This window comes from Thunnus maccoyii, chromosome 22, assembly GCF_910596095.1.
Source record: "Thunnus maccoyii chromosome 22, fThuMac1.1, whole genome shotgun sequence".
In the NCBI taxonomy this organism is placed as follows: Eukaryota; Metazoa; Chordata; class Actinopteri; order Scombriformes; family Scombridae; genus Thunnus; species Thunnus maccoyii.
This window is the reverse complement of record NC_056554.1, coordinates 22,497,596-22,524,574: the sequence shown is the minus strand read 5'-3', so window position 1 is coordinate 22,524,574 and position 26,979 is coordinate 22,497,596. Positions and strand designations below refer to the sequence as shown.

General features: G+C 38.8%; 2 protein-coding genes across 3 annotated transcripts; one reads left to right on the top strand and one right to left on the bottom strand.

The window, feature by feature from the left end:
• Window positions 1–2,968: 2,968 nt before the first annotated feature.
• On the top strand, window positions 2,969–7,512 carry LOC121889982 (reelin domain-containing protein 1-like). The gene is made up of 4 exons (XM_042402230.1): window positions 2,969–3,176; window positions 3,605–3,914; window positions 4,071–4,231; window positions 6,036–7,512. The coding sequence occupies exons 1-4, from the start codon at window positions 2,969–2,971 to the stop codon at window positions 7,286–7,288; spliced, it is 1,932 nt and encodes a 643-aa protein (XP_042258164.1). The 3' UTR covers window positions 7,289–7,512.
• Window positions 7,513–12,916: 5,404 nt separating this feature from the next.
• Window positions 12,917–26,977, bottom strand: slc10a7 (solute carrier family 10 member 7). Of its 2 annotated transcripts, XM_042401828.1 has the most exons (13): window positions 26,878–26,977; window positions 23,735–23,817; window positions 23,470–23,606; window positions 21,644–21,719; window positions 21,466–21,504; window positions 21,260–21,295; window positions 20,512–20,595; window positions 20,246–20,411; window positions 19,440–19,491; window positions 17,636–17,709; window positions 17,168–17,313; window positions 16,370–16,417; window positions 12,917–13,625 (listed from the first exon to the last, which is right to left on the bottom strand). In XM_042401828.1, the coding sequence occupies exons 1-12, from the start codon at window positions 26,975–26,977 to the stop codon at window positions 16,397–16,399; spliced, it is 1,014 nt and encodes a 337-aa protein (XP_042257762.1). In that variant the 3' UTR covers window positions 12,917–13,625; window positions 16,370–16,396. The 2 variants fall into 2 exon arrangements, with proteins under 2 accessions (XP_042257762.1, XP_042257761.1); XM_042401827.1 differs by lacking the exon at window positions 16,370–16,417.
• Between the last annotated feature and the right edge of the window lie 2 nt (window positions 26,978–26,979).

Genomic DNA, 26,979 nt, shown 5'->3' with positions numbered 1-26,979 from the left:
TTCTTTCTGCAGTGTAACAAGAGATACTACAGAAAGTTTGAGTTACATAATGGTACTCTCATGACCTCATGGCCCCACAAGGCTGAAATTCTATCTAAACAGAGTTTCTAGATTTAGGTCATTTCTGATCACCTTTGTGTGTTTTTGTATAAGAAGAATAAGTCAGAAATGATCAAATGCTACACCTAGGTACTTTTACTGAATTTCCTTTTCTTAAAATGTTTGTTCTACTTTTGGAAAAACAAACTGCTAAAATGTTATTGAACAAAAACAAAAAGATGATGAATGAAATATAAATTAACAAATTTAAAAATTGGTGTTGCTATTCTGATACATAAAAAAAAAATCAACACAGATGGATTCAGGGAAATGAAAGCTATAGAGTCTATACAGCCATGCCCGAGGCTCTGTGAGTGGTGGTTACATGCCCACAATATAAACATGCTGATGTTAGCAGATATAACGTTCAAGGTATGACTGACACTAAACATAGATACACAGCTAGCGTGACTAAAAACAGCAGCAACAATGAAAACTGATGGAAACTTGAACCAACAGCAAGACAATGACAAAAAGTTAAGTCATTATTTTGAGGTAGCACGTGGTTCTTATATTTAGTTTGTTAAACCTGATATGAAGAAGAAGAAGTAATGATTTTAAATATTTAACAATGTTATCTTGAGATATCCAACATTTGTTTCATTATCTTAAGATAACAAGATTCTGTACCTCATGGTCTATCCAAGTGTGTTTAACACCTAGCGCTGCAAATGTTTCAATTCATCTGCTTATCATTTTTCTCAATTGAACTTATAGTTTGTAAAATGTCAGCAAATAGTAAAAAAAATACAATTAAAACAATTAATAATATAATTTCCTGATGTCTTTGAATTCCTCATTTTATCCGACCAACAGTCCAAACCGCAAAGTCAGTTTTCATATCACAGATCACATCCTTAAAACTGAGAAGCTCGAACTGGGGAATGTTTGAATTATTGCTGAAAAAAAACAACAATTGAACTATTATCAAATTTCTGTCAACTGACTAATTGATTAATCAAGATAAAGATATAAAATGTAACCATATGAAAACAAAAAGGTTGCAACCGTGGCACATAATGGCTTCCATACATACACACAACCACACACAAACATATAATAGCATACTATTCTTCTTCTACTATTCTAAATGTAATGTGCTCGGGGATCCGACCTGCAGCTCTACATATTCTGGTTCTACATCCCCCCAACACCACCTCCAAATCCTGGACCCCAGGATCCCTCCAAACTTCAAGCTCATCTTCACACACTTTAAACACTTTGGGAATCAAACAGTCCAGAGGCTTTTACACACCGAACACCACAACAACTAAAGTGGAAGACTGCGACAGTGATTATTCATAAACTGACGAAGAAGAAGAGGAGCATCAGGCTGTTGAGGTGCTGAACATTTTCTGAACATCGTTATTGAACCAGAAGGTAGGAAAGCTTAAGAGCAGACTTAATCAAAACTTACATCTATCCTGTTTACTTCTGTACCATTTATTCAATTATTTGTAATTTTTTTCATTTAGATAATATTTGTTTAATATGTAACATCTCATTAACATGAATGTCCTGCTTAAAGATGACAACAACACAAAAAAGACCCAAAAAGGTCAGAAAATAATGAAAACAAGAAAGAAAAGAAAAAGGGGTCAACAAAAAAGTCAAAATTAAGAGAGAGTTAGCCAAAATTTTGATTTAACATTTTTTTGGATGATCTTATTTGGATCTTTTGTTCAATCTTATTTAATGGAAGTTATAGATGTTTCCTTTATTAACTGTTTATTGGATCTGGTTAATTTGTCATAGTCTCTCACAAATATCTTGTTTTTTAACTATTTTTTTAAATTTTATTTTAAATTTGTATCTAATTTTGGATTTACTGCAACATGAGTAAATATTTGAATATTTGCAGGATGCACTTATGCTATGAGAACCTGACAGATATTTTCATAAACAAGCCAAGATTATTAAAGGGTAAGTCTGGTGATATTTTGTATTTCTAATTGTCCACTAATTCCATGAAAAGATGAAAACCAACAATGAATTGATTATTCTATCAAGTTTTGTTTGTATATCCAAAGCCTGATATATCTTATTCCTCTGTGTTGTAGAGCTCCATTGTTGTCCAAAAACTATTAAAAACACGTCAGTGAGACACACTGATACTACGCACTGGGTGACATGTTCCTTTATGATGATGAAGTGGGAACTGTAGTTTGTTTTGATTCAAACCCACATCATCCCGCTGCTGAAAATACTCAGAGCACCAAATGTAGATTCATCCACCACTGAAAATAGTCCCCAATAAATGCGCTATTTCCTCCTGTTTGAGTAATGTTCGCTAAAAACTACAGTGGCCAGCTTTTTCAGGAAATTACACAACCATTTAAAAAAATGAAAGTATATGCTTCATTTATAGATTTACTTAAGTTTTAACAAACAGGTTTGGGGGTGAGAGCAACACACAAGCTGAGGAAGTTGGAACTTATTGAAAGATGGACTAACACATTGTTTTGGTCTTTTCATAGGATTGGTTGACGATAAGAAAAATAAAGAATATCGCCAGCCTTACCCTTCAATCCCTCTTCCCCTAAAAACTGAGAACTGTAGTTCAGTTTGTTTGGAGTGAGAAAAAAAAAAGTAAAAGTCTGACAAATTGTTTTTTTTAAAATACAAATATCAATTTCCAAATAACATAAAATGTCCTCAATCTTCATGCCAGCAGTCAGATTTTATTTTAAATGGTAGAAATCACATTTTTCTAAGCAGTCTTTCAAGTATTCAGACTAAATTTTCTCACTTAAGGAAAATGTCATGTGAATTGCGTCTACTGTCTGTCTTTGCTTTGATTAAATTGCAACAGAAAATATATGTGTGTGTGTGTGTGTGTGTGTGTGTGTGTGTTTATGTGTGTGTATAGATGAAGTCCTCCCTCCATTGTTTTGGGGTGGGTGTCGTCTTATTGTCGCTGGCTCCATCCACCCTGTCGTTCTCCCGTGGTGCCAACCACGCCTCCTGTCAGGAAATGACTCCCGGTCACATCCGCGCTCAACCCCAGGACCCGCAGCGCAGCCACGTCACTCTGCGCACGTCCGCCTCTTCGTACCTACCGGGGCAGTTAGTCACAGGTAGTAATTAACTAACCAATTAATGACCAACTTACTTGCTGTGACAACTAGTAACAGATAGTAATTTTAACTGTTAAGTCATTGTTTAAACAACTAAAGACTAACTTACACTTGTCAACACAGTTGGTCACAAGCAATAACTAACTATTAATTAATTTACTAAGGGCTAACGAACTTCTGCCTGCCAAGACAGTTTGTCACGTGTACTAAATATCTGTTAATTAACTCACAGCTCGATTAACTAACTTCTAGGTTTCATTCAGGTACATATCAAGTAAAAATAACCTGTGTGGAAAGTTAGTGGTAGAAGAAAAAAATAAAATAAATAAAAACTTATTTTATTTTTTATTGTGTTGAGCTTAATTCACGTTAATTTTGCCTGGATTTTGAGTGGTTTTATTTGTTTCCATTCATATCTCTGCCCTCAGTAACTGTTCGCAGCTCTCGGGACTTCATGGGCTTCCTGCTCCAGGCTCGCAGTATGGAGGGTACAAGGGAGGCTGGAGCTGGGGCCGGGGTAAAGGCCAGGGCCAGAGCTGGAGTTGGAGCTGGGGTAAAATCTATGAGAGTGGGACCAGTACTGGTGGGTGGCTCCTGGACCCTCACTCCCCCCGGCACTCACAGCCTGCGCTGCCTCTCGGAGGGTGACACCCTCACACACTCTGACAAACAGCCAAAGAGAAACCTCTCGTTTGTGTGGAGGGCTCCTGATACACCGATGGGAGACATACGGTTCTAGTAAGTATGGGCTTATCATTAGTACAAGTTAAGGGTTGGAAATCACCACTATCTAGCAATCAAATATTTATTGGACAATCGGTTTATTATGTACATATCTTTTTGGACAATTGCATAATTTTTTTTATCAAAACACAAACTTCTTTGTCCTTCCAGCATCACAGTGGTGCAGTCCTACTTTGTGTACTGGGCAGGTATTGAGTCTGCAGTGGTGCGTGATGGGAGTCGTAGTCCTTGGAGTGAAAGTAACATCACAGGGGTGGATGAAGGGAGTTCAATTTTTGCAGTGCAGGAGGATAAAGTTACTGCTCCGCCAGGTATTCAATCAGCTTGTAAGTTGTTGATGATTTATTTATGATTTGTGATTATTTATAAGTAAAAAAAAGGAACTCCAGGCCAAAGCCAAACACAAACTAGGCATCCTGAAATGCCTAACTTTCTGTCCCTCTATCCACACTTCATCCTAACTAATACCTTCTCTTCTCTCATCTTCCTCTCTTGCAGCTCTCAGAACACATAGAGTATCATTCAAACAAACTGGCAACGAGATAGCTAACCCTCCTACTACCTTACAACCCCCTACGACAACAAGCAGTGGAACACAAAGCTACAAATCTCTGGAAACACCAACAGAAGTCACTCGTTCAATCTTGGAGATGAACAGCTCTGCAACTTTAGCATCCCTTGCAGTTAATCACCTGACAAATCAGGCCATCAACAAAAGGAACATCTCTGTTACTTTAGGGTCTCTTCAAAATTCTACTGAAAGCAGTGAGACTGACATCTATGTAACTTCAGGATCCCTTTCAGGTGTGACTGAAGAGGCAGGCACTAACACAGGAAACCTTGTTACTCATACCAAAGACCCCAAGAGCTCTTTTTTCTCATCCACCCACCTTCCATTCACAGCCTCTTTCTCATCAGATGAGGCTAAAGAGGTAAAAGCAACTTCCACTCTATTGGCAAACATCTCAGTGCAAAAGTCAACCAGTCCTCCTTCCTTGCCACGCTTCTTTACTCCCCTCCCTCCTCTGAAGGGTAGTAAGATGAAAAGAAAAGAGGCAAAGATTAATTTGCAGGATTTAAAACTGTCCACCAATCCTGAAACAAGGGACATAACATCAAACCCCAAAACCACCACATCTATACCTTCAAGCAATCAAATCTTCCACAATATAAAACCTTCAATGCCAACATCTCAGAATCCAACAAGACCAATCCAGGACCAAACTAGTTTTGTAAGGTTTGAGACCCAAAGCAGTTCTTTGCAGCTCTGGATGACTAGTCTATCTAAATCCCAAGTTAGTCTAATCAAATATGGAATGAGTAGCCAGTCTAGCCCCCAGTCCCCAAATCCTTACATCAAACCTTTATTTCAGTCCCAAATTTCTTCACCCAAGCCTTTTCTTCAGGTTCAAACTTCTCCATCCAAACCTCTTCTCAATTCCCAAACTGGTACATTTAAGACCTTTCTCTTCTCTCAAACATCTTCACCTAAGACAGTTTCCCAGCCCCAAACCTCTTCTCCAAACTCCATTCTCCCATCCAAATCTCCTACCTATCAGTCCTTTCTCCAGTCCCACACAACTTCATCTCTCACTCAGGCCCTACCTAACAAACTACCCAACAAAGTCCTGAATATCACATCCCACCACCAGCCTGCAAGTGATTTACCCAAACCTCAGCCAGAAAATAGTCCGTTTGCCCCCAAAAGTAGACTAAGACAAACCAGTCCACCTCAACCTCAGCGACAAACTCCTGGAACTCTGAGCAGCACTCAAACTCAAACTCAAGCCCTGCCACAAAATAACCCAGCTCAAATTCCGGGCCGAGCTAGCTTTCTTCAAACAGATCATACCCATTCTGACATCCCACTTGTGGCTTCAAGTATCTCCCCCAAACCGTGGTCCCAGTTCCATCCCCAAACTGGTGCATCACAGGCACATACCTTTGGGTGGAAGCAATCTCAACCCCCATTTACTCCTAAATTGTTTAATCTTCTGCTCTTCACATCAAGGTTTGATGCAACCTTCACACCAGATGAGGGTATAGAGGTCAAAGATGTTCAGTCACAAACGATGATAAAAACCACCAGCCCAATCTTTGCCTCTGTTCCCTCAGGCACTGCTTCTTCTCCCAAGCCTACTCATCTGACTAACCTTCACTCTTCAGCCTCTTCTTCCACCCATACTTTGCCTTTCTCTTCCATTAGCTCTACCACTCCCCTTTATCCTTCTGGAGATTCAACCCTGGTATCCATACGTCCAACTTTCAGGTCAAAATTACTCACCCATTCCTCTTCCTCCTCCATGAGAAACCAACCAAAAACAGCTCCAGTGCTTTCTGCTCTTCCCTCTCCTTCCCCGATATCTATTCCTCCTCATTCTCCCCCTGCCCATCCTTCCTCTGCTTCCCCCAGGCCATCCTCCTTTACCTCCTCTTCAATACCTTCCTCTAGCTCCTCCAACTATCCATCATCAGCTTCCCTCTTTTCCCCAGTCCCTGTATCTACATCTTCTCCTTTTGAATCTCCCCAATCCACCACATTTTCCTCACCCTCTTCTTCCAACATCTTCCCATTCCTCTCCTCCTCATCCTCCCTCTCCATTGCCTCATCAACCTCTTCACTTTCTTCTACTTATTCTCCCCCTTCACCTCCTCCTTCTTCCTCACCTACCTCTACTTCTAACTCAACATCTTCCCTCTCACTGGGTTCCTCATCTTCTTTCATCTCATCCGCCACCTCTTCTTCTTTCATACCCTCGCAGTCTACCTCCCCTCACCCAGGACCCTCTCCAGCTCCCCGTCGCTCTCTCTACAACCCCTTTACATCCTCTTCATTGCCTTTTCCCTCCCAGAAACTCACTTTAGGTCAGAGGTTGCTAATCCAGAACCCCATTGCATCATCTGACCCTGAGCCCAACCTCAACCCACCAACACCAAGTTCAGTGGTTCACCCAAACCCTGTACCCCATCCAAACCTTGTACTAAATGCTGGACATGAATTAAAACCAAACCCTCCCGAGAGTGATACCAACCCTAAACGTCCCTCCAATCCCTCTAGAACTCCAGACAAAGAAGGGAAGTATCCAGACATTATCCCTAGACACAGTACCTGGGAGGTGGGCATGCTGCTGGGCTGCTCAGCTGGCCTGGGCATGGTGCTGGTGGTTGGGATAAGGTACGTGTACCATCAGACCTGTGGCAAACGGACAGAGGTGACACTGAATGACAGGGAGAGAGAGTATGGAACAGGAGAGAGAGGGCTGATCCATGTCCAGGAGTGTGGAGATTTGGTCAGAGTGCGGAGAATCAGAGAGAACAGTTTTGTGCTTCTGGCAGAGTATGATATTCTAGCAGCACCTGGAGACTGAAATACATATAAACAGATTTAAGTTTAAGATACTTAACCAAAATATTTCTTGAAGTCAGAGCTGCTGTGAGGGCAGAAATAATCTACTGCTTAAGGCTAACTGAGTCAAAGAGAAAATACAAGACATTAGCGAAACAAGTTGATATTATGAAGTATAGCATTCTATTACTAATTGTAAAACATAGCATAAATACACAAAGTAACCTCGGTTATTGATAGCTAGTTAGCCTAGCATGCCTTTCCAATTATCTTCTTAGCTAAGCTATTTTACAGTATTCTAAAATCATGAAAACAATGCTCATGAATAAATGAAACAAGGTCATTGTTACATATTTTGGGTGCAGTAACGATGCTCAATGATGGTCAATGCAGTTAAGAGCAAGATTGATTGATTCAAGATTCAAGATGCAAGATGGACAACTACAGTCCAGTTTGCCAGGGTTTCCAGAGGACCCCTCCCCTTTTGTTTAGCAACACACCCAGGTAACTCTTTGGTGCCTGACAAAGTATCTCAAAAACTACCCTACAGATTTCCTTGATATTTGCTGTGCATATTCATGATCCCCAGAAGATGAACCATTTTTGGTGCCCATTTAGTCTAACACCACCATAAGGCCAAACTCATACTTGTACAAATGTTATGCTATACTGCAGTGAAATCTACTGAGCACATTCATGCTCTCAGGCAGATAAACCTTTTCTTATTTTGGCTCCATGAGTTTTTGACATGTGCCACCCTTGGGCCAAAATATCAACTTTGCGACAGAATTTTATACTTTTGGCCCCACTACCAATAATGTCAAAACTGGTAGTATGTTGTTTGTTTCAGCCACTTTTAAAGTGTAATAATCAGTGGAACCTGCAGGGACCATTTGTAGATTTTAGGAGTTTTAATCCTGTTTCCATGAATAACTACAGTTTTATTTTTCCTTCTCAAGTTTACCAAATGGTGCTCAAGAAATTGTTCTTGGCTAACTATTTTTGCCTCTAGGGATTTCTGCCTCCAACATGTTTAGACAACTAAAACTATAATCTGCCTCTTGATAGAAAGTAGGACATGTAAATACAAGGCTAGGATGACATACACCATTTCATTTGGTGGGCACTTTTTGTATGTTTTTGCATCACAAAGATGGATAGAAAATGCATAAACACACACTCACACAGAATAGTGACACAAGGGCTGGCGAGTCCAGCTCTATGGGATAATTCAATTATTTCAATATATATATATATACACACACACACACACACACATATACATATGCACACACACACACACACACACACACACACACACATATATATAGTATACTCTTTACCTCAGAAGAACACATAGAAACATTAATCTGGTCTGTTCAAATCCAAGTTTATTCATTAAGCAGATTTCATCAAGTGTATCTCCAACTACTGTTACTAATGTCTTTTCTTTGGTAAATTGTTATGTTGAGTCATATGGATGCACTTAAAAATAAAGTATATTTTAAGTATTATGCATTGTGTATTTCTTTATTTTAGCTCCTGCAGTATGTGGCTTCATGGATGGCAGTGCTTGTTTCTTAGTTCTTTCAAATCACCTGGGTCTGGTTGTGTGTTAGAAGAGGTCTCCAGGGTGTGTTGGCAGGACTTCCACAGGCTTGTTTTGCTATTGCTTCATCCAAATAAAGTGACAGAGGAGCCATCTGTCGAAAAAAAGTTGGGTCAGTGAAATTATTGAGCTGCCAACACTTCCTTTTGCATTTGGAGGTTTTTTTTCTAATTTGGTCTTTTTTATACCAAAGTTTATATATCCAAACCGGCCCTGAGGAGGAAAGTTGTCTTAATGTGATATAGAGGAGTGCTCATTAGGTACACGGCTGTTAAGACTACAGGAGAAAGAATGAAAAACAAATTTAAAGCACTGTAATCTCTTGTGGGTGCATGAAAGAATACAATATAATGGTGCTCATGCTGCTTTTCTCTAGTATGTACTGTGCAGGATTAACAGCGCATCATAATTTAAAAGTTCACCATCCAATACACATGTATGCAGACGGGTGACAAATTAATGGAAAAACCAACATTAGCGTCTTATTAAGTTTTGGGCCACCATGTGCTGCCAGAACAGTTTCAATGTGCCTTGACAATAATTCTTTAAGTTTCTGGAACTCTTCTGGAGAGATGAACACTGTTCTTCCCTCATGTAGTGTTTTGATGATGGTTGTGGAGAGTGCTGTCACGTTGGCCCTAAATCTCCCATAGGTGTTCATTTGGGTTGAGATCTGGTGACTGTGAAGGCCATGGCATATGATTCACATCATTTTCATACTCAGCAAACCATTCAGTGACCCCTCGTGTTCTGTGAATTGGGACATTGACATCCTGGAAGAGACCACTCTCATCAGGATCGAAAAGTTTCATCATAGGATAAAGGTGATCACTCAGAACAACTTTGTATTGATTAGCAGTGACCCTACCCTCTAAGTGGGCAAGTGGACCCAAACCATGCAAGCAAAATGCCCCCCAAAGCATAAGTGCCACCAGATCCCATCACTGTAGAGGTCAAGCATTCAGACCTGTACCGGTTTTTCCTTTAATTTGTCACCTGTCTGTATGTATACTCTATAAACATTTAATCTTTCCTTTGAGGAAAAGACTATTTTTCTCATTGCTTACACAAATTTGGGGAAAAGGCTAACCTTACATTCATTATACAATTATTAGAAATTTAAAAAAAAACAAGCTGCTCTGAGTTCCGAAAAACCCAAGAAGCAGTCTACTGAGGGATGCTTTGCTTATGGCTTTTGGTGTGTGGAAACCGAGTGAAGTACAGTAAAGTAGTACCTTTGTAGCAGGTTTAAATACCCTGCCATTACACTACTTACCTGCTCAAAATGTGACAGTATAATGCAAGAAAAAAACCACAGTTTTCACAGTTTGTAGGTTTATTTTCTTATGCTTTTCTATAAACAAGTAGAATAACAAACCCACATAAATCCTCTTCATCTTTCTTCTGAAAACACATGACTGGTAAAACAATTTAACTGTGAACAGACAATTTCTGACTGTAAACTGTTACTGGACAGAGCAACATGATGACCAATGAAATGACATTTGTGCTGTGAGACATCAGTGGCTCCATGACTCCATCATGGAGAAACAGTCTGACAGTTTGTGATGTGTAAATCTCTACTAAAAGAGGCAGTATAGAGCTGAAACTGCGCATTGTGTCCGTTGATCCCTTCAGTAACATTCGCTGTCAAAATGTACACTCTGATATGTCAGGTTTGAAGGATGCATTCATTTTAAGTCAAGACATTGGTTTTTGTTTCTCATGCGCAGCTAGCAGGGCACTCAACTGGTCCTCTTCATGTTTTTCAGAGAACCTGGAGTTACAATGGTTTTAAGGTGTTTTCAAACCTATGTTTGTTTGCTCTCATTCAAATCAGTTTGGTTTATTTAATTTTCACATTGAGACAGAAAGAGTGAACCAAAATGCCAAAAAATCTGCCAAATATAAAAAAATGCAATGTACTTTATTGTTAGTCCATGTCGGACTACAAATCATTCTCCAGCTAGCTGCTAGCAACTGCTGATTTTGCTCATCTGCATCCCAGCATGCTCCCAGCCAGGACATAAGGCCCCCATAGCTCCTGGCTATGGGAACCGTTTAGTTGGGTCGGATCATGTTCCCATCACAAACAAACTGCTCCAGATTTTGTTTGTAGCCAGACCACTTCCTCAAAGGGTCTTGTTACAGTTGTTTTGGTCTGCGACTGAGTACAATTGCTGTTCAGATCTGCCCAAACAAATCGCACCAAGGCGGAAAACAAGCCAGAGTCCGACTCAACCGGACTGAACAGGGCAGGTTTAAAAACATCCTCATCATTAAATGTTCAAGATCTACCTATAAGGGGGTGGGACTACTCCCTGATTCCCAGCAAGGGACCACCAAGGAAAAGCAAAACAGCTCTATGGTCCACAGGTGGTGCAGGACCAAACATCATCATCCACAGCTACAAAAATACAAAATACAAAAGTTCAATTCTCAGAAGAAGTATCTCAAACTTGGTACCAAATGAAGACAACTGAATCCTGCGGCGCCAGTGACTCCTACCGGTTGGTCAGGACACCACACCACAATGGCAAAGACACTGACGGTAACAAACATAGAGATTAATTCTTGACTTTGACAAGAAGCTAGTGAAACCATCTACTTTTTGTCTTAGCTTTCAACCACATCTCAGAGTCAATGTGACCTAAGTGAGGAACTTTGGTCACAACATCGACTTGGAAGGTGTCACAGTCACATGACCAGGAATCAGTGGACAGTTGGAGAAACATCAAGAAGGACATTCCCATTAATCTTTAAAGCAGACACAAGGGTTAGAATTCCCCCATATATGATCAGCTTTTGTCAGATGACCAAAGCTCAACATCTGGGCAGTATAGCATCGCAGTTATATCCTTACACAACTTACTACGACAGAAACCCAATCAGCAGTTCACAGAAATGAGAACCTCCAATATGTCTGCTGGGGGTTGAGCCCTAATGTAACATGAAGGCCCTCAAAAATGTCAATAAGAAGGTTTGGAAATCAGAATTCATGTTAACCTCCACAAGGGAGTAAGGCTAAGCAAAGACATGCCCTTATATTGAATGTTTTCCATTTGTGTTTTTATTTTTTGTGCTGAATTTGAAGGGGATATGTCATGCTTTTTGTGTTTTTCTGTCATTTATATCCTGTTATGATGTTGGATGGTATGTAACAATGCATATAAAAATGCTTCCTGAAAGACAAAACCTGCTCTTAATGCTTCATTTGCAAAGTTTTGTTTTTTTTTTTTAAACTTTCCTGACAAGCTGCATGTCCATAAATGGCAGTCTGTCCTGTAATCTTTGTTGCTGACGGTTGTTGCCGTTGTCCACTGTCACATTTCAGATAGGATTCGGGCTCAAACATGTACAGATGTATTTGAGAAGTTGCCACTTTGAGTAAAGAACAAGAAAAAGAAGTGAAACCTGACAACTACTCTTTGTTTACGTAGCCTCTGGAGTTGGAGGAAGCTTCCTGAAGCTGGCCAATGAACTCATCAGGAGGCGGGCCTTCACGAGACAGGAGCTAAAACGGCCTGTTTCAGACAGAGGCTGAACTGAGGGGCTGCATAAAGAGCCAGTACAAGATAAATAAGGAGTTTTTTAAACTGTAAATCATGCAAAGATATTCCAGTAGAGCCTCGAGATATAAATATAGACCTGGAAATGTGCAGAATACGTCCCCTTGCAAGATTTTGGTCAATGATCTATATGAAAATATCAAACTGACATATGGCAACAGGACCATATCAGTCAGTTACACTTAGAATGAGTCACCATCTTCATAAAAATTTACAAATTCACATTTGTACATTTGGCATCATCATTTTTCAAAAATATTATTTGTAGTTTTTAACTATTTAAATTAGATTTTCTGCTTTTTTCTGTGCAGGATGAAATCTGAATGTTAGGAACCCTCATTGTGCCTCCTTATTGGTCCAAGTCATTGATATATGGATCACATACTTGATCAGAATATAAGGAATTTGATTAAGACAAACAAATTAAAACAGATGAAGTAACTGTGTGAATAAGGCAGGAAAAGAGACTGTCTCAGTAATCATGTTTTACCTTCATCATTTGGATAAATCATTCATCAACTCAACATCATCCCCACAAACGTCATTTCAGATAAAAAAAAGTTATTTCAGAAAGCGTCAAAAAAAACAAAACAAAAAAAACAGCCAAGTTTGACCTCGTTATACTGTATATTAAATGTCAGATAATCCAGCATTAGTTTGATCTATCAAGAACATAAATGTAACAAACGTCCACATTTGTCTTGGCAGTGAAAGCTAGAGGAGAGATAGAGTAGAAAAAAAGTAGAAAATAGCAAGAAAAATAAAAAAAAAGAATGGTCCCAGTAACTCCATCCTTCCTGTTCCTGCTGGCAGGTGCTGTTTTTCACATCTGTTTGAAAACAGCTGTCCTTCATTTTGCAGGATTTTTTGGGGTACTCCATATAAAAATAAAACATGTACTTTTTCTTCTTTTAAATATAAAAGAATATATATGTGATGGAAATAGGAGAGTTAATTTTTTGTTGTTGTCGTAGAAACGGAGAATATTGAGGCGACTGGTGATCCTCGTGCCCTCCGCCACGCTGAGGTCTCTGTTGGTTGGTTGTAATAAGGCACGTAAAGGCTGCTGTATCCCTCCGCCTTAGTCCGTTTTGTATCACAGCAAACACACACACACTCACACACCAAAAACACTCATTTCATCCTCGTCAGATGGGCTGCAGGGCTGTTAGTTTCACCGCCTGGACAGAGAGAATGAAAGTAAAGAAGCAGAGTGAGAGATTCAGAACAATAAACAGAAGTCTGGTCATTGAATCCACCACCATCAGCATGTAGGGTGAAAGTTTGAACATGTGCTGTATCTTCTGTCCACACTGGAATTAATTAAATTGCTGTCAAAAGTAAAACAATCACAAATTTTTCATCTAAATCGTGCAGCGAGGACTCTTCAGCGAGGTTACTGTTGGCTTTCTGTAGTATCTTTATATCTTATATGTGACAAAAAAGAGAAGCACAGTTCTGTAATCGAGGTAAAGGATGAAGAAAAATGGAGCTGAAATATTAATCGATTGACAGAAAAATGATCAACAACCATTTTGATAACTGATTATTAGTTGCAGTCACCAAATTCTGGTTCCAGCTTCTCATATAGTCTAGTAGGAAGGGGGGGGTCCCCATGCAAACCACTGATATATCTTTCTAACTTTTTGTAATCCTCAAGGTGTCTAGTAAACATATTTTCATGTTCCCAAAATATTGTCCCATGGGTCCGTTTGGCGGCCATCTTGGATTTCTGGCGGAAATTGAAAATTGACATAACTTTTGAACAAGACATCATACAGAGACAAATGACCCCATTTTTCTATATAATTTTGGCATAAGGAATTGATTGAGATGGTTATTGTAGTGATTTTATCAAATTTGGTATATTAAAACTCGAAAAATAAGAAAGAAGTCTGTATAATTTACACTCAAAATCTTGCAAAATGACTACATATGGGTGTACATATGATAAATATATACAGTGTTATTACACATCTTGACATAAAGAATAATCACTAAATAATGTGATTTAATAAAATTTATGAAGCATTTTATGGGTCCAAATACCACTTTTGTTCATGTTCCACAACTGTGGTCTTTCAATTACAATATGACATTATTTCAAATGAGATATTTTCATATAAATATCACTTTAAACCATATTAAAATTCATTCTTTTTGTTTAATGATTATTTATATGATTTTTTCACCCTCACTTCTGATAATCTAATATGTGAGGATTTGCTGCTTTTCTTTTGTCATATAGCATTTTAAACTGAATGTCTTTGGGTTTTGGACTGTTGGTCGGACAAAACAAAACATCTGAAGACGTCACTCTGAGCCTTGATTAACTGTAAAGACAACTTTTTGACATTTCATAGTCTAAAACAATTAACCCATAAGAACCCATGGTGACACAGGTGTCACCAACCCTTTCAATGTTCTGGAAAAATTCCTTATACAGCTTTTATCCTTGATTTTAACTCATGAAGTCCCCTAAGTGACATCTACTGAACATCCTGGTGCAGTCATGTGACAATGTGTGAATCTGTGTACCCATGACATCACTTCCATGATGGCGGCAGTGTGCCTGGTCAGCAAATGTGACAGAACTAGCTAATTTTAAAAAGCTTGTTTTTTGTTACTAAAGGTAGGTTTCAACCCATTTAACAATTCTGATGCTTTAATAAGACGTCCTGTATCATATTTAACCTGTTCTGACCACATTTCTTGAACAAACTGATATAAAACAAGTTTGGGAAATTAAATATATGTTACATTACAGATCTTTGACACTGAAGGTAGAATTCCTTGTGGTCCATTTGGTCTGTTTTATATTCCCCATAATTTTCCTTTAAGGAGAAATGGGTTCTTATGGGTTAATCAGAAAAATATACTTCAGATTAAATCATTAAATAAAGTAATTGTTAGTTGCAGCCCTGTTCTGAAACCAGGTAACACATTTCTGCTGCAATACCAAATTTAACCATGTGGAGGCGCTTCAGACAAGGAAGCAGAGCCTGGCTGATATATTTAGTTTATTACAGATACAGCCCACTGAGATAGTCTGTGTGCATACTAACTTCCACACCAGGTACACAAGCTGTAAAGACTGATAATTACACCTTGAGGTGGACGGGCAGTCCACGCCTTTACTTGAAGAGTTTACCAACTTTTATGTAAACAGTGTCACGGCTCTTGTCAATCAGATGTAATTGTCTTTTTAAGGGCTGCACCTAAACATTATGTTCTTGATTGATCAATTAATCATTTAGTCCTTTAAAATGTTAGAAAATAGTCGCTGACAGTTTCCTGGAGCCCAAAGTGACGTCTTCAAACGCCTGTTTTCTGTTTTTTTTTTTTAAATCAAAAGTCCAAAACACAAAGGAAATAATTAGTTTAGAATGATATAATACATTTTATCATATTTGAGAAGATGGAACCAGCAAATCGTTTTCATTTATTAATAAATGACTTAAAGGATTATTCGATTATTACTAAAATTATTGATTAAATCGATCAACTGCTCGATTAATTGCTTCAGCCCCAATCATATCTGTCAAAATTATTAAATCCAACAGTTTGACTGAACAGAAGCTACAATAACGTAGTTTTCAACATTATAATATACAGAAGATTTCATTTGAAGTGATTGTCATCATCATCACACCCTCCACCATTAAACCAGTAAAACCCTACTGGTGCTGAATCAAAGTGAAGCTGGTGAGTTTGCAGCAGTGAGTCCAGCAGGAGGGAGGCTCGTTTTTAAAACCCTCATCAGCATCGAGGGAGAGGAGCCTGCTGGACCCACCGTCACAAGATCACATGATCACATCAGATCCCCCGCTCAGATTATAAAAGGCAAAAAGAAGAATTACAGGTAACTTTTTTTATTAATTAAATCAATTAAATAAGAGTCCGTTTTCTGGAGTCAGTTACTCACTCGGGGCAGCAGTGTTGGCATGCGGCCCTATCGCAACAACAGACTAGACTGTAGAGGAGAACAAGGTGAAGAGATTAATGTTGGAATGAGGCCTCAAACCGGATCAGATCAAACCTGAGTGTGTGTGTGTGTCAGGCCTGTCAAAACTGGCAAAAAATGACGTTCAGTTACTTCTAAAAAAAATTTAAAAAACACCATTCGATTATCTATTTTTGCTCATTAACGAAAGACATAACTACTTGTATATTTATCTCAATGTAAACATGTCTTTTAAAACATCTACATACCTAAACTTCACAAAGTAAACAAATAAAATAATGTCTTATACCTTAAAACTTCATTTAAACACCGTCTCTCTCTCTCTGCGCTGTGATTGGTGCTCTCTCAGACTGAGATCAAATCAATGATTCATCATTGATATAATGTTCGATAGCCTCATTTTTTATAAAGGTTTGGTAATATTCATACTGGTGTTTCCAAACGTGTGAACTCTCCGCAATCATCATCATCATCATCACACGGTTGTTGAATTATTCGCTTGTTTCAGTTTGACGGACATTTAATTCTTAATCAATGAAAGTGACTTCTGTCTATCTGTCTGTTTTTTTTGTTTTTTTCTTTACAATTCGATTATATAATTGAATTTAGAAGTGTGTGAACCAGGTATTATTCCTGTTGTGGGGACAAAAATCAAATCCCCATAACGTTGATAATAACATTTCCAGATGAAGACTTGGTTTGAAGTTAAGCGAAGGTTCGGTTGAGTCTGCAGGACGTGAACGTGAGTCTGTATCGTACCTTCTGCCGGCTGGTCATCCAGCTGCGGATGGTCGGCACGAGGACGGAGCCGAGCAGGATCTGAGCCGGGTGATAGATCAACAGAGGGACCGAGATCAGAGAGAGATGCTCGTAGCCTTCAAACACGATCTTCAACATGGGGATACCTGGAAGGAGGAAGAAGAAGATATTTTTATACTTTTTTTATACTTAAAACTGGCAGATATTCAAATCCAGTTTATTCTTTCTAACTCTACACCTCCAGATGTTTATAATTTTAAAACCTGTAGTCTTCAGCCACAACCGACGCTGACTCAAGTGACATCACTTAAGGCAGTTTATATAGCTTTATACTAACCTTTTACACATAGAACAGCTGGAAACAAACTCTGATGCAGCTCCACTTTAACATACAGTTTGTTTCTGTATCTTAAATTTTACTTATCACACAAATCCAATGTGTGTGTGTGTGTGTGTGTGTGTGCGTACCCAGAGTGAGTGACTTGTGTGTAGAGCAGAACACGATGGCGACTGTGTCCGCAGGGCTGAATCCTGAGCCCGACCTGCAGAGACAAACAGGAAGTTACGAGTCATGTAAATCTGAATTCGAACGCCCAAAAAAATCACAAATCCGCCTCACAGAGCTTTAAAATCTGTTCAGCATTTAACGTCATCCATCCTCAGACACTCTGCTCCATCTACTGTCTGAGTGCTGTGACCTCTGACCTCTTACTGTGCCTACAGATAACCTTGAGATCTGTTTAAATGCTGCCATCTTTATACTTCTTAAAGGACGAGTTCACAATGTCTCAAATCTGTCTTAAAACAACAGTCAGAAGCCAAAATGTATTTAAAAGTTTATCTGAAGCTAATATGAAGCTTCAGCGTCCAAATGAGTCAAATCAAGTAGATATCTTTCAACATTACAGTCTTTTTAGTGCCAAAGTTCCTCTTTTTGTTACTATACTTCCACCTGCAGCTCAACAGGGAAACACTGTCCGAGGAAACACAAAGAGGGAATTTGATGTTAAAAAGACTGTAAATGTGTCAGATATCCACTTGATATGACTAACTCAGACTGATGAAGCTGAATAGAAGCTTCACATCAACTTTTAAATGACTGTGTGGACACACTGTGGATTTTGGCCTCCATCACTTCCATTAAAAACACATTTGAAGGATCTTTTAATATCCAGTATGAACAGGAGGAATGATTACAGCGAGGAAAACCTCTTTCACTGTTCATGTGGACACTGTTGACTGTTGTGAAAACCAGTGAACTCGTCCTTTAATCTAAATATCAGACACTTTTGTTTTCCACTCTTCCTTCATACTGATACTGGAAGTTTCTATCTAAATATTTTTATTCCCAGTATGATGAACTTGAGGCAGTTTTTGCTTTTATCGATTAAAAGTTATTAAAAAAAAGACATTTGGTGGATAAAAATGAAGAAATATGTTGCAGCTGAGAGGAAAGAAGATGTTTTGATTTTACTGCAACATGTAATTCATATTTAATGTAATTCCAACGTTGCTTTCTAACATATTGGCCTGAATATTCTGCAGTATGTTAAACCACCGACATCCCGGGTCGAGGCCATCTGTTCTCTAGTGTTTCGACCCCATCGCTCGGATCAGCTCTCTCTCCTCATCCTGCACCCAACAGGATGCTCGCTCTGCAGCCGCCGAGATCTTCTGCACTACTGTTCTCCGCGTTCAGCCTGTCACCCCTGGAGAGATAAACTTCCGCCGTACAGACTGAGCCGGAAAACCTCGACGTCCCACCTCGACTGGGAACCAGCCGTGTTGTCGGCAGTCGGCCATCAAGGTGTCGTACTTGGCTCTCTTCCTCTCGTTGGCACGGTAACTTCTGTCATAACGATCTTCCCGGTCTTGGACGACCACAGGATGATGTCGGGTCAGGAAATTACATTTGAAAAAGTGGGAGGTGTTTTTGATTTGAGGTCTAGATGATTGTTTTGTAGACTTAACGTTGCAAGTTTTGTTTAACCTGCAGGAGTTTCTGAAGCTCGTTTAACGTGTTTTTTCTGCCGCAGAGGAAGAAAATTAAAAAGATAAAAAGACAGTTTGAAAAAGGAAAAGTATTTTTCACAAATAACAGGTGTTGGAAAAGCAGGAGTGGTTTTATATTCAGGCTGATACGCTACACTTGCCTGACAGCTGAGACTTGTAAGTAAAAATGTGAAACTGATAGAAAGAAAGCGAGGAAGAGGAGGAGGAGGAGGAGGAGGAGGAGGAGGGAATAACAGAGGAAGAAGAAGAGGAGACTCACCTGGTAGAAAAGGCAAACGTGAGCAGCATGAAGCTGAGCTGGATGGAGAAAACTGCAGAGAGAGAAAGATTTCACTTTAATATTCAACTAAAATCATAAAGTTTTATTTATTTTTATTACCCGTCATGTTAAACTGATTTAACTGGATCAATGAATTTATTACATTAGTATCAAACCTGTAATAATGTTGTTGGAATTAAATCCAACAGTTATAACTTTCTGTTTAATATGAAGAAGAATCTCGTAATATGTGAAAATTATTTATCTTCTAATTTATCTTTATTACTATTCTGATAATCAATTAATCCTTTGTCATATTTTTAAGAAAAAACGTCCAAATTCTCTGATTTCAGCCTCTTAAATGTGAATAAACTGAATATCTTTGGGTTTGTAGACAAAAGGAGACTTTTATATTTTATATATATTTGACAGATTACGTTAGTTGGAGCCCTAAAGTTAAATTTTAAAGTTATATTTATATTTTAAATTATTATTTTAAATTATTTCCCTCTTTAAAGTTTTGTGACTGGGAAGTTTTTTGTGTCAGTAACTGGTTGGCCTGATTATAATCAACTATTTAGTCTTTCAAGTCTTTCAGGTACAAAACCAGTTTCACTGCTTTGTGTTTGTACTGGAAGTTGAACTAAACTTAAAAATGTGTTTTTGGATGTTCTTCACAACCTTCTTTCAGTTGAATTCAGCTTTTTCTAAAACTTCTCCACTTAATTAAAATATCGTTTGTTTGTTTTTTAACTTGCGTGGCATTAATTTACTTCCATAGAGACAAATAAAAACAGTGTACTGACTGATGAGGACGACCAGCAGCAGGCTTGTGGGGTCCAGCTCGATGTTGGGGTTACTGAAGGTGTCACAGAAGGTGGTGTAGATGATCATGAGGAGGACGGCGCTGCTGATGGCGCCGAACGGAGGCTTTCTCCGCTCCAGATACTCCCTGAGGAAACCTCGACACACCTGCGCGCACGGACGGACACGACAGCTTTCAATGTATTCAGACACATTTAAACATTTCACACACACACACACACACACACACAAACACACAGAGTCCTACCTGACCCAGGATCAGAGGCACCACAACCGTCATGAAGAGCTGAGAGAAGATGGAGGTGAAGGGAACGGAGGAGGAAGAGCCAAGCTGGAGGAGGAAGAGGAGGAGAACCAAACACTCATCATATATATTTATATGTATTTATCTGCAGTTACATATAACCAGAGAACCGTCAGAAGACGATGCAGCAGACTAAACATTCAATTTGTAATAAATATGATTAATATTCAGCTTTAGTGTATAAAGTACTTTGAGCTCAGTTTGATTTGTATTAATGTAAATTAAAGCTGCATTAATAAATATTTTTATATTAACAGTGTGAGAAATGACAATGAATGTGAAAGATGTTGCTTGTAGTGATGAATCCACAGAGATTATCACCACCTGCAGGTCCCTTCAGCGTTTTAGTCTCTTTCAGTTCATTGTTTTGGTTTTATAGTCCACAACTTTACTGTTTTGGTTCAATCTCACAGCTCTCATCAGTAGAAAAGCTCTAAAAGCTAGTTTAGAGTCGTGTTTCTGTCCACCTGGTGAACATAAGTCCAATATTCACTCTCTTTTAGCTCTGTTTTTGGTCTCCACCAGCTCCTGAGGGAAATATCTGCCTGTTTAGCAGCTAAACGCTCCACTATGTTCACCAGCTAGTCTACAGCTAACTGTGTCGAGGCAGGTAAGGTATATTTATGAACGTGGTGTCACAGTTTATGTGTATTCAGTGTAAAAAAAAAAAAGCTCAGCAGGTCTGACTTACAAACAGCAGCAGCAGCACTGGAGTCACTACGATTCCCTGCAGGACACAAAGACACAGTTACAGGTTCGACTCCCCGCAGAGCCCAGAAGCCCGGAAAAGTCCAGCTTCATTATATATTCTACACATATAGATTCCCTAAAACCACGTCTCAACCTGGACTCAACATGCTCACTGTCCAAAATCTGAACCACACATGAACATCTTACCAGGAAGCTTCCAAATGCTGAGTTGAAGATGGCAGCAGCCTAGAAACACACACACAGTCAGTCACCATGACAACAACACACCAATATACTGTTTATTACTTTACATGATTTGTCAAACACTGGAGGAAACAAACTGCTAACGTGTGTGTGTGTGTGTGTGTGTGTGTGTGTGTGTTACCTCGTTGCCTCCGACAGCTTTGGTGAGAATAACAGCAGAGGAGACTGGAGGCGGCATGCAGCCCACCGTCTGTAACCTAGGCAACCACAACAACAGGATAAAGATGAAGAGGAGGATGATGAGAAAAGACTTTTTCTTTCCCCTAACTGTCCTTATTCTGCCTCCTTCCTTCAGAGGTCAGAGGTCAGAGTCTGGAGCTGACACACACACACACACACACACACACTATAAGACCAATTATGAAAGAACAGATGTTAGAAAGCAATAAGATCAGGTTTTAATATTCCAAATAAAACCTATAATTAGTTTGTTAGACTGCAGCTACAGTGAGTCTGAAACTCTTCAGGTTCAAGATGATTAATAATAACCACGACTGTCATCCAGGAGCCTTTTAGTTTAATATTTCAACCTCGTTTTACCTGAACGAGCCAAGAAAAGAAAAAACATCTTTGGCTGATGAAGAAAAAGTTGACAAAATCATCAGTCAGTCGACCACTTTGGTCCAAACTGAAACTTCTCAACAACTATTAGATGAACCGTCATTAAATCTTGTGCAGAGATTCATTGTCTCCAGAGGACGAATCCTCCTTCCTCTGACTTTATCTCTAGCGTCACCACGAGGTCGACATTTGTTGTTTTTAATGAAATGTCTCAACAACTACTGGATACATTGTTGTCAAAGTTGGTTCACACATTCATCTTCCCCTGAAGATGAGTTTCAATCCCTTTGGTGACCTGACGTTTCATCTGGCGCCATCGCTACGTCATAATTTCTTTGATACGTTTGTTGGATGTTTACAACCAAAACCTGCGAAGCTAAGACCTTCACATCAGCCTCAACTGAACTTTGTGTTTAGTGCTAATTAGTAAATGTTAGGATTCTAACTTGATCAACATTATAGCTGCTAAACATCCACATGTTAGCATTTAGCTCAAAGTAAAAGTAAGTAAATAAAGCCTCATGCTAGCAGTCTTGTTGTTCTATGAATGAAATAATTATTCATGCTTCCGACCATTAAATGTACCCAGATGTTTCCACATGCTTCTGTGTTTTTGGGCGAACACATCATGCTAACTAGTCTCCATCTCTAGCCCGTTGAGAGCGTGCACGTCCAGAACCTTCGCTAACCGAACCGGCAGCTGACTTCCTGTTGGCTCCTCGCACACGAATGGGATAAAATAATTTAATCATACGGCTCCTCTAGACTTTCCAAACGTTATTAAACCAAATGGTTCAAATTCTGATGATGAAAACAGTAATTTCGGGGGTTGTGACGCTCAGTAAAGTTTATTCACCATTTAAAGCTGCTTCTTTTCCAATAATTGTGTATGTAGGAAACATGCGTTTTGGGTCAGTGTGCATCACGTGATAAATCCAGGAGTTGCAATACTCCATGATGCCACTACGCCTTTCCTGGGAATTTGATCGGAACATCCTCAATGTTGGCGGACCTCGATTGATTTCCAGGTCAGGTATATAAGCTAACAGGCTCGTTAGCTGAAAGGAAAACACTCCTCATGGTTCCTCCTGTTTCTTATTCTTTGATTTCAAAGCGCCTCCGTGTGGTTTGGAGCGTCATTAAACCATAAGAGACGAAGCTGCAGTGAGTAAAAGTTTGTGCTGCTTTCAATGACACAATTATTTGAGTTTAACATGAATTTGTCTCTTTTCAGACGCACACTGCATCGCCTGTAGCAGCAGTGAATGAGTCTTTGTGTCCGTTCATAACTCGGCCTTCAGGTACAGTCAGGCAGGGACTCGAATAAAGGACGGCATTCACACACATTAACACACACACACACACACACACACAGAGTCTTCCTACCCTCTGAGCAGCCATTGGTCGATGGCGGTCAGTGCGAGCACTTTGAGCAGCAGCCACACGGCCAGCGGGAAGAAGATCAGTGTGAACGACTGAACAAACAGATGAAGCCGAACGTGAAGCAAAGCGCTGGTCAACTCCTGCAGAAACACACAGGAAACAGACTTTCATTACTCACATTAATCTTCTCCAACCAGCAGCTGCGTCCGTCACTCTGATATATGAAGTTTTTCAGACGCTCTGCTGACTCTGCTTCAGGCTTTCTTACCTCTGTTTTCAGTGAAAGGCCGCTGTTGAAGAAGATGAGCGAGACGGCGACGTACGCGACCGTGATCTCTGGCTTCAATGGACCTGAGAGAGACAGACAGACGTATTTACAGTGGTGACCATGGTAACCGTCATCATCAAGCACCGACTACATGTTAATACAACATCAGGTCACCAGTTCAACTGAAGCCTGTATGACACATAAGTTATTACTCATCTCCTGGTTTACAACATCAAACTGCTGCATCACACTGTTAAAAAATCATCTGAGATTTTGAGAATAAATTCTAAATGTTTTGAAAGAAAAGTTGAAATATCTCAAGAAAAAAAAAAACTCCAAGAAGATATTTCTGGAGTAAAGCTGCAAAAGTTTGAGACTAAAATTGACAAAAAATATTGAATATTTTGAGAAAAAAAGTCGTAATATAAAAAAAGAAAAGACATATTTTAAGAACATAGTCAAAAATCTAAAACAAAGTCAAAATATGTTGAGAAAAAACTGCAATATAAAAGGAAAAAAGTTGGTTTTTTTAGAACAAAGTTGGAGAGTAAAAAAATTTTACCAAAAAAATCCAAACAAAAACAAAAAAAGAAGAAAAAAAAATCAGAATATTTTGAGAAAAGAGTTGATATTTCAAGTATAAAGACAAAATTTTTTGAAACTAAAGTCGAAAATGTACCAAAAAAAGTCTGAATATTTTGATAAAAAAGTTTGTAATTTTACAAGAAAAACATTATGACATTTTGGGGGTAAAGTAAAAAATTAACATAAAAAATTCAAATATTTTTGAGAAAAAAAGTTTGTAATATTGCGAGACTTTAATTGTAATAAACAGGTGAGAACAGTTTGTCAGCTTTTATCTGCCAAATGAGTGATGTAGATTCAATGTGCAACTAATGATTACTTTCTTTATTGATTAATCTGCTGATTATTTTCTCAGTTAAATCGATTTATCATTTGGTCTTTGAACAAGACATTTGACACCAGCTCTAGTAAAATAAACTCATCCTATTGTGTAAAATTATGGTTTAAAACAAACCAACTAAATCCTGTAATTTCTATTTTTCAAAAGATACCAGAATATTTTATTTAACAGACATTCTTCAAGATTTTCAAGAGAAAATAATGAGCCGATTAATCAATAATGAAAATAATCATTAGCTGTAGTCTTAATTTCTCTTACAGGATCTGTTCGACTGCAACTCCTGCTCTTTGATACAGGAGTTTACGAGCCGCACCTGAAGGCAGCAACTGACAGTAGCAGCACAGGAGCTGATCTAAAGGTGACGCTGCCGTCCCTGAACGCCTCACAGATTACACTTATCATGTAAGGTGATAACAAGTGAAATTACAACTGAGATAAACTCTTTTTATCTTTATTACAACTTCCACTCATGACATCAGAGTTTCTCAAGATGTGGTCCCAAATCACCTGTGGCCGTTTCTGATGGGTCACACCTGATAAAATCCACTGCATAGATTAAATATGAGTAAAATTTAAGACTTTTAAAAGACATTTTTAATACACAGAATACAATTTAATTCATGAAAAATTTCAATAAAAACAATTAAAGATAATAAGGTCTCGGGTTATTAACCAAGTGCAATGTGAAATAAATGTCAGTTTATTTAAATTAATTTCACTTTTTTCAATTACCTGACAATTAGCCTGGCAGGATATAACAGTCATTCCCCTAAATATAACTAATGACTCATTAATCATGGATAAGCAGCAGAAAAAGACTGGATGGATAGATTAATTACTTAAAAAATAACTAATTTATTTAAATTCAGAAGACTGAAACAACAGAACATTTTTCAGCAAGTTTTGTTAAAATTAAAAACATTTTATAACTGACATTACTGACTTTTTCCAGCGGCAGGCTGGGAAGTTACAAGACAAAACGTTGACAGAATATTTTGAGAATAAAGTCAAAAATTTACAAAAAAAAAAAGTCAAGATATTTTGAGGAAAAACTAGTTTAAATTATGAGAAAAAAAAATTACGATATTTTGAGAATAAGATGAAATATTCTGAGACTGAAGCCTAAATCAATGCTTTTTATGACCTGCAGACACACTGAAGATGTGAAGTGACACCCAACTGAGAGGGGGGTGTGTGTGTGTGTGTGTGTGTGTGTGTGTGTGTGTGTGTGGGTGTGTGTGTGTGGGTAGACTGTCATAGGCTACTTTTGGGGACAAATTTCAGACTGAGGACCAGTTCATAGGGGACAGCTTGTCCAAGTGGGGACAAAAGCAACGTCCCCACTTGGGAAAAGCTGATTTTTGGGTCAGTGGTTATGGTTAGGGTTAGGGTAAGCCTCCAGGAAATGAATGTCAGTCTATGTAATGTCCCCAAAAGACACCATGATCTGATATGTGTGTGGGTGTGTGTGTGTGTGTGTGTGTGTGTGTGTGTGTTGACATTTCTGCTGAATGCAACGTGTCACTACAGAGCCAGGTAAGGCAGGGAGGCAGAGAGGGAGGAAACACACACACACACACACACACACACTCTAACAGAGGAAGCCTATTAGCTCCACTTTCTCTCCTATATGCGAAAAACGGAACTCCGTTTAAAAAATCCTTAAATTCACAGTAACATCACCTTTTGACAAACATGCGTATTAATTAAACCATTAATTTACATCTGAACGTAATCACCAAGATTCAAAATTTACTTCGGCATATATAATGTCCACAAACTAACACGTATATAAGTAGAAACTCAACATTTTAATGATTTTTTTTGTAACTCCCACATTTTCCGTCCTGGGTCGCAAAGCGCGAAACAGAGTTAAACCAAAGTCTGAAAGTTGGTGATTATTAAAAGTAAAGTTCCCGCTAATTAAATACACTCATGTCGATCTTTTCAGTGGGTCCAAACATTTTATTTTACGATGTCAGGTCTCTGTCTGTGAAGCCATGTGTGACCAGAAGCAAACAGTAAAGATAAAGAGGTGAAACTCTGCTCCAAGTCTGGCACCAACATGCAAAAAGTGGCAACTCCTGCTAGTTAATATAACACAACATCTGTTGGTTGTTGCACAGCTGGATCACCTTCAACATATGTGTACTGACAACATTACATGTTAGTGATGGTTAATACTTAATGCAAAGTGACTAAACTCCGGCTGACTGACCTCCTTTGACGCCGAAGCTTGGCTGCAGTTTGGCCGATAAGATGACCAGCACTATCCCGATGATGAACCATTCCTTCCGCAGCCTCGCCAGGAGGCCCATGT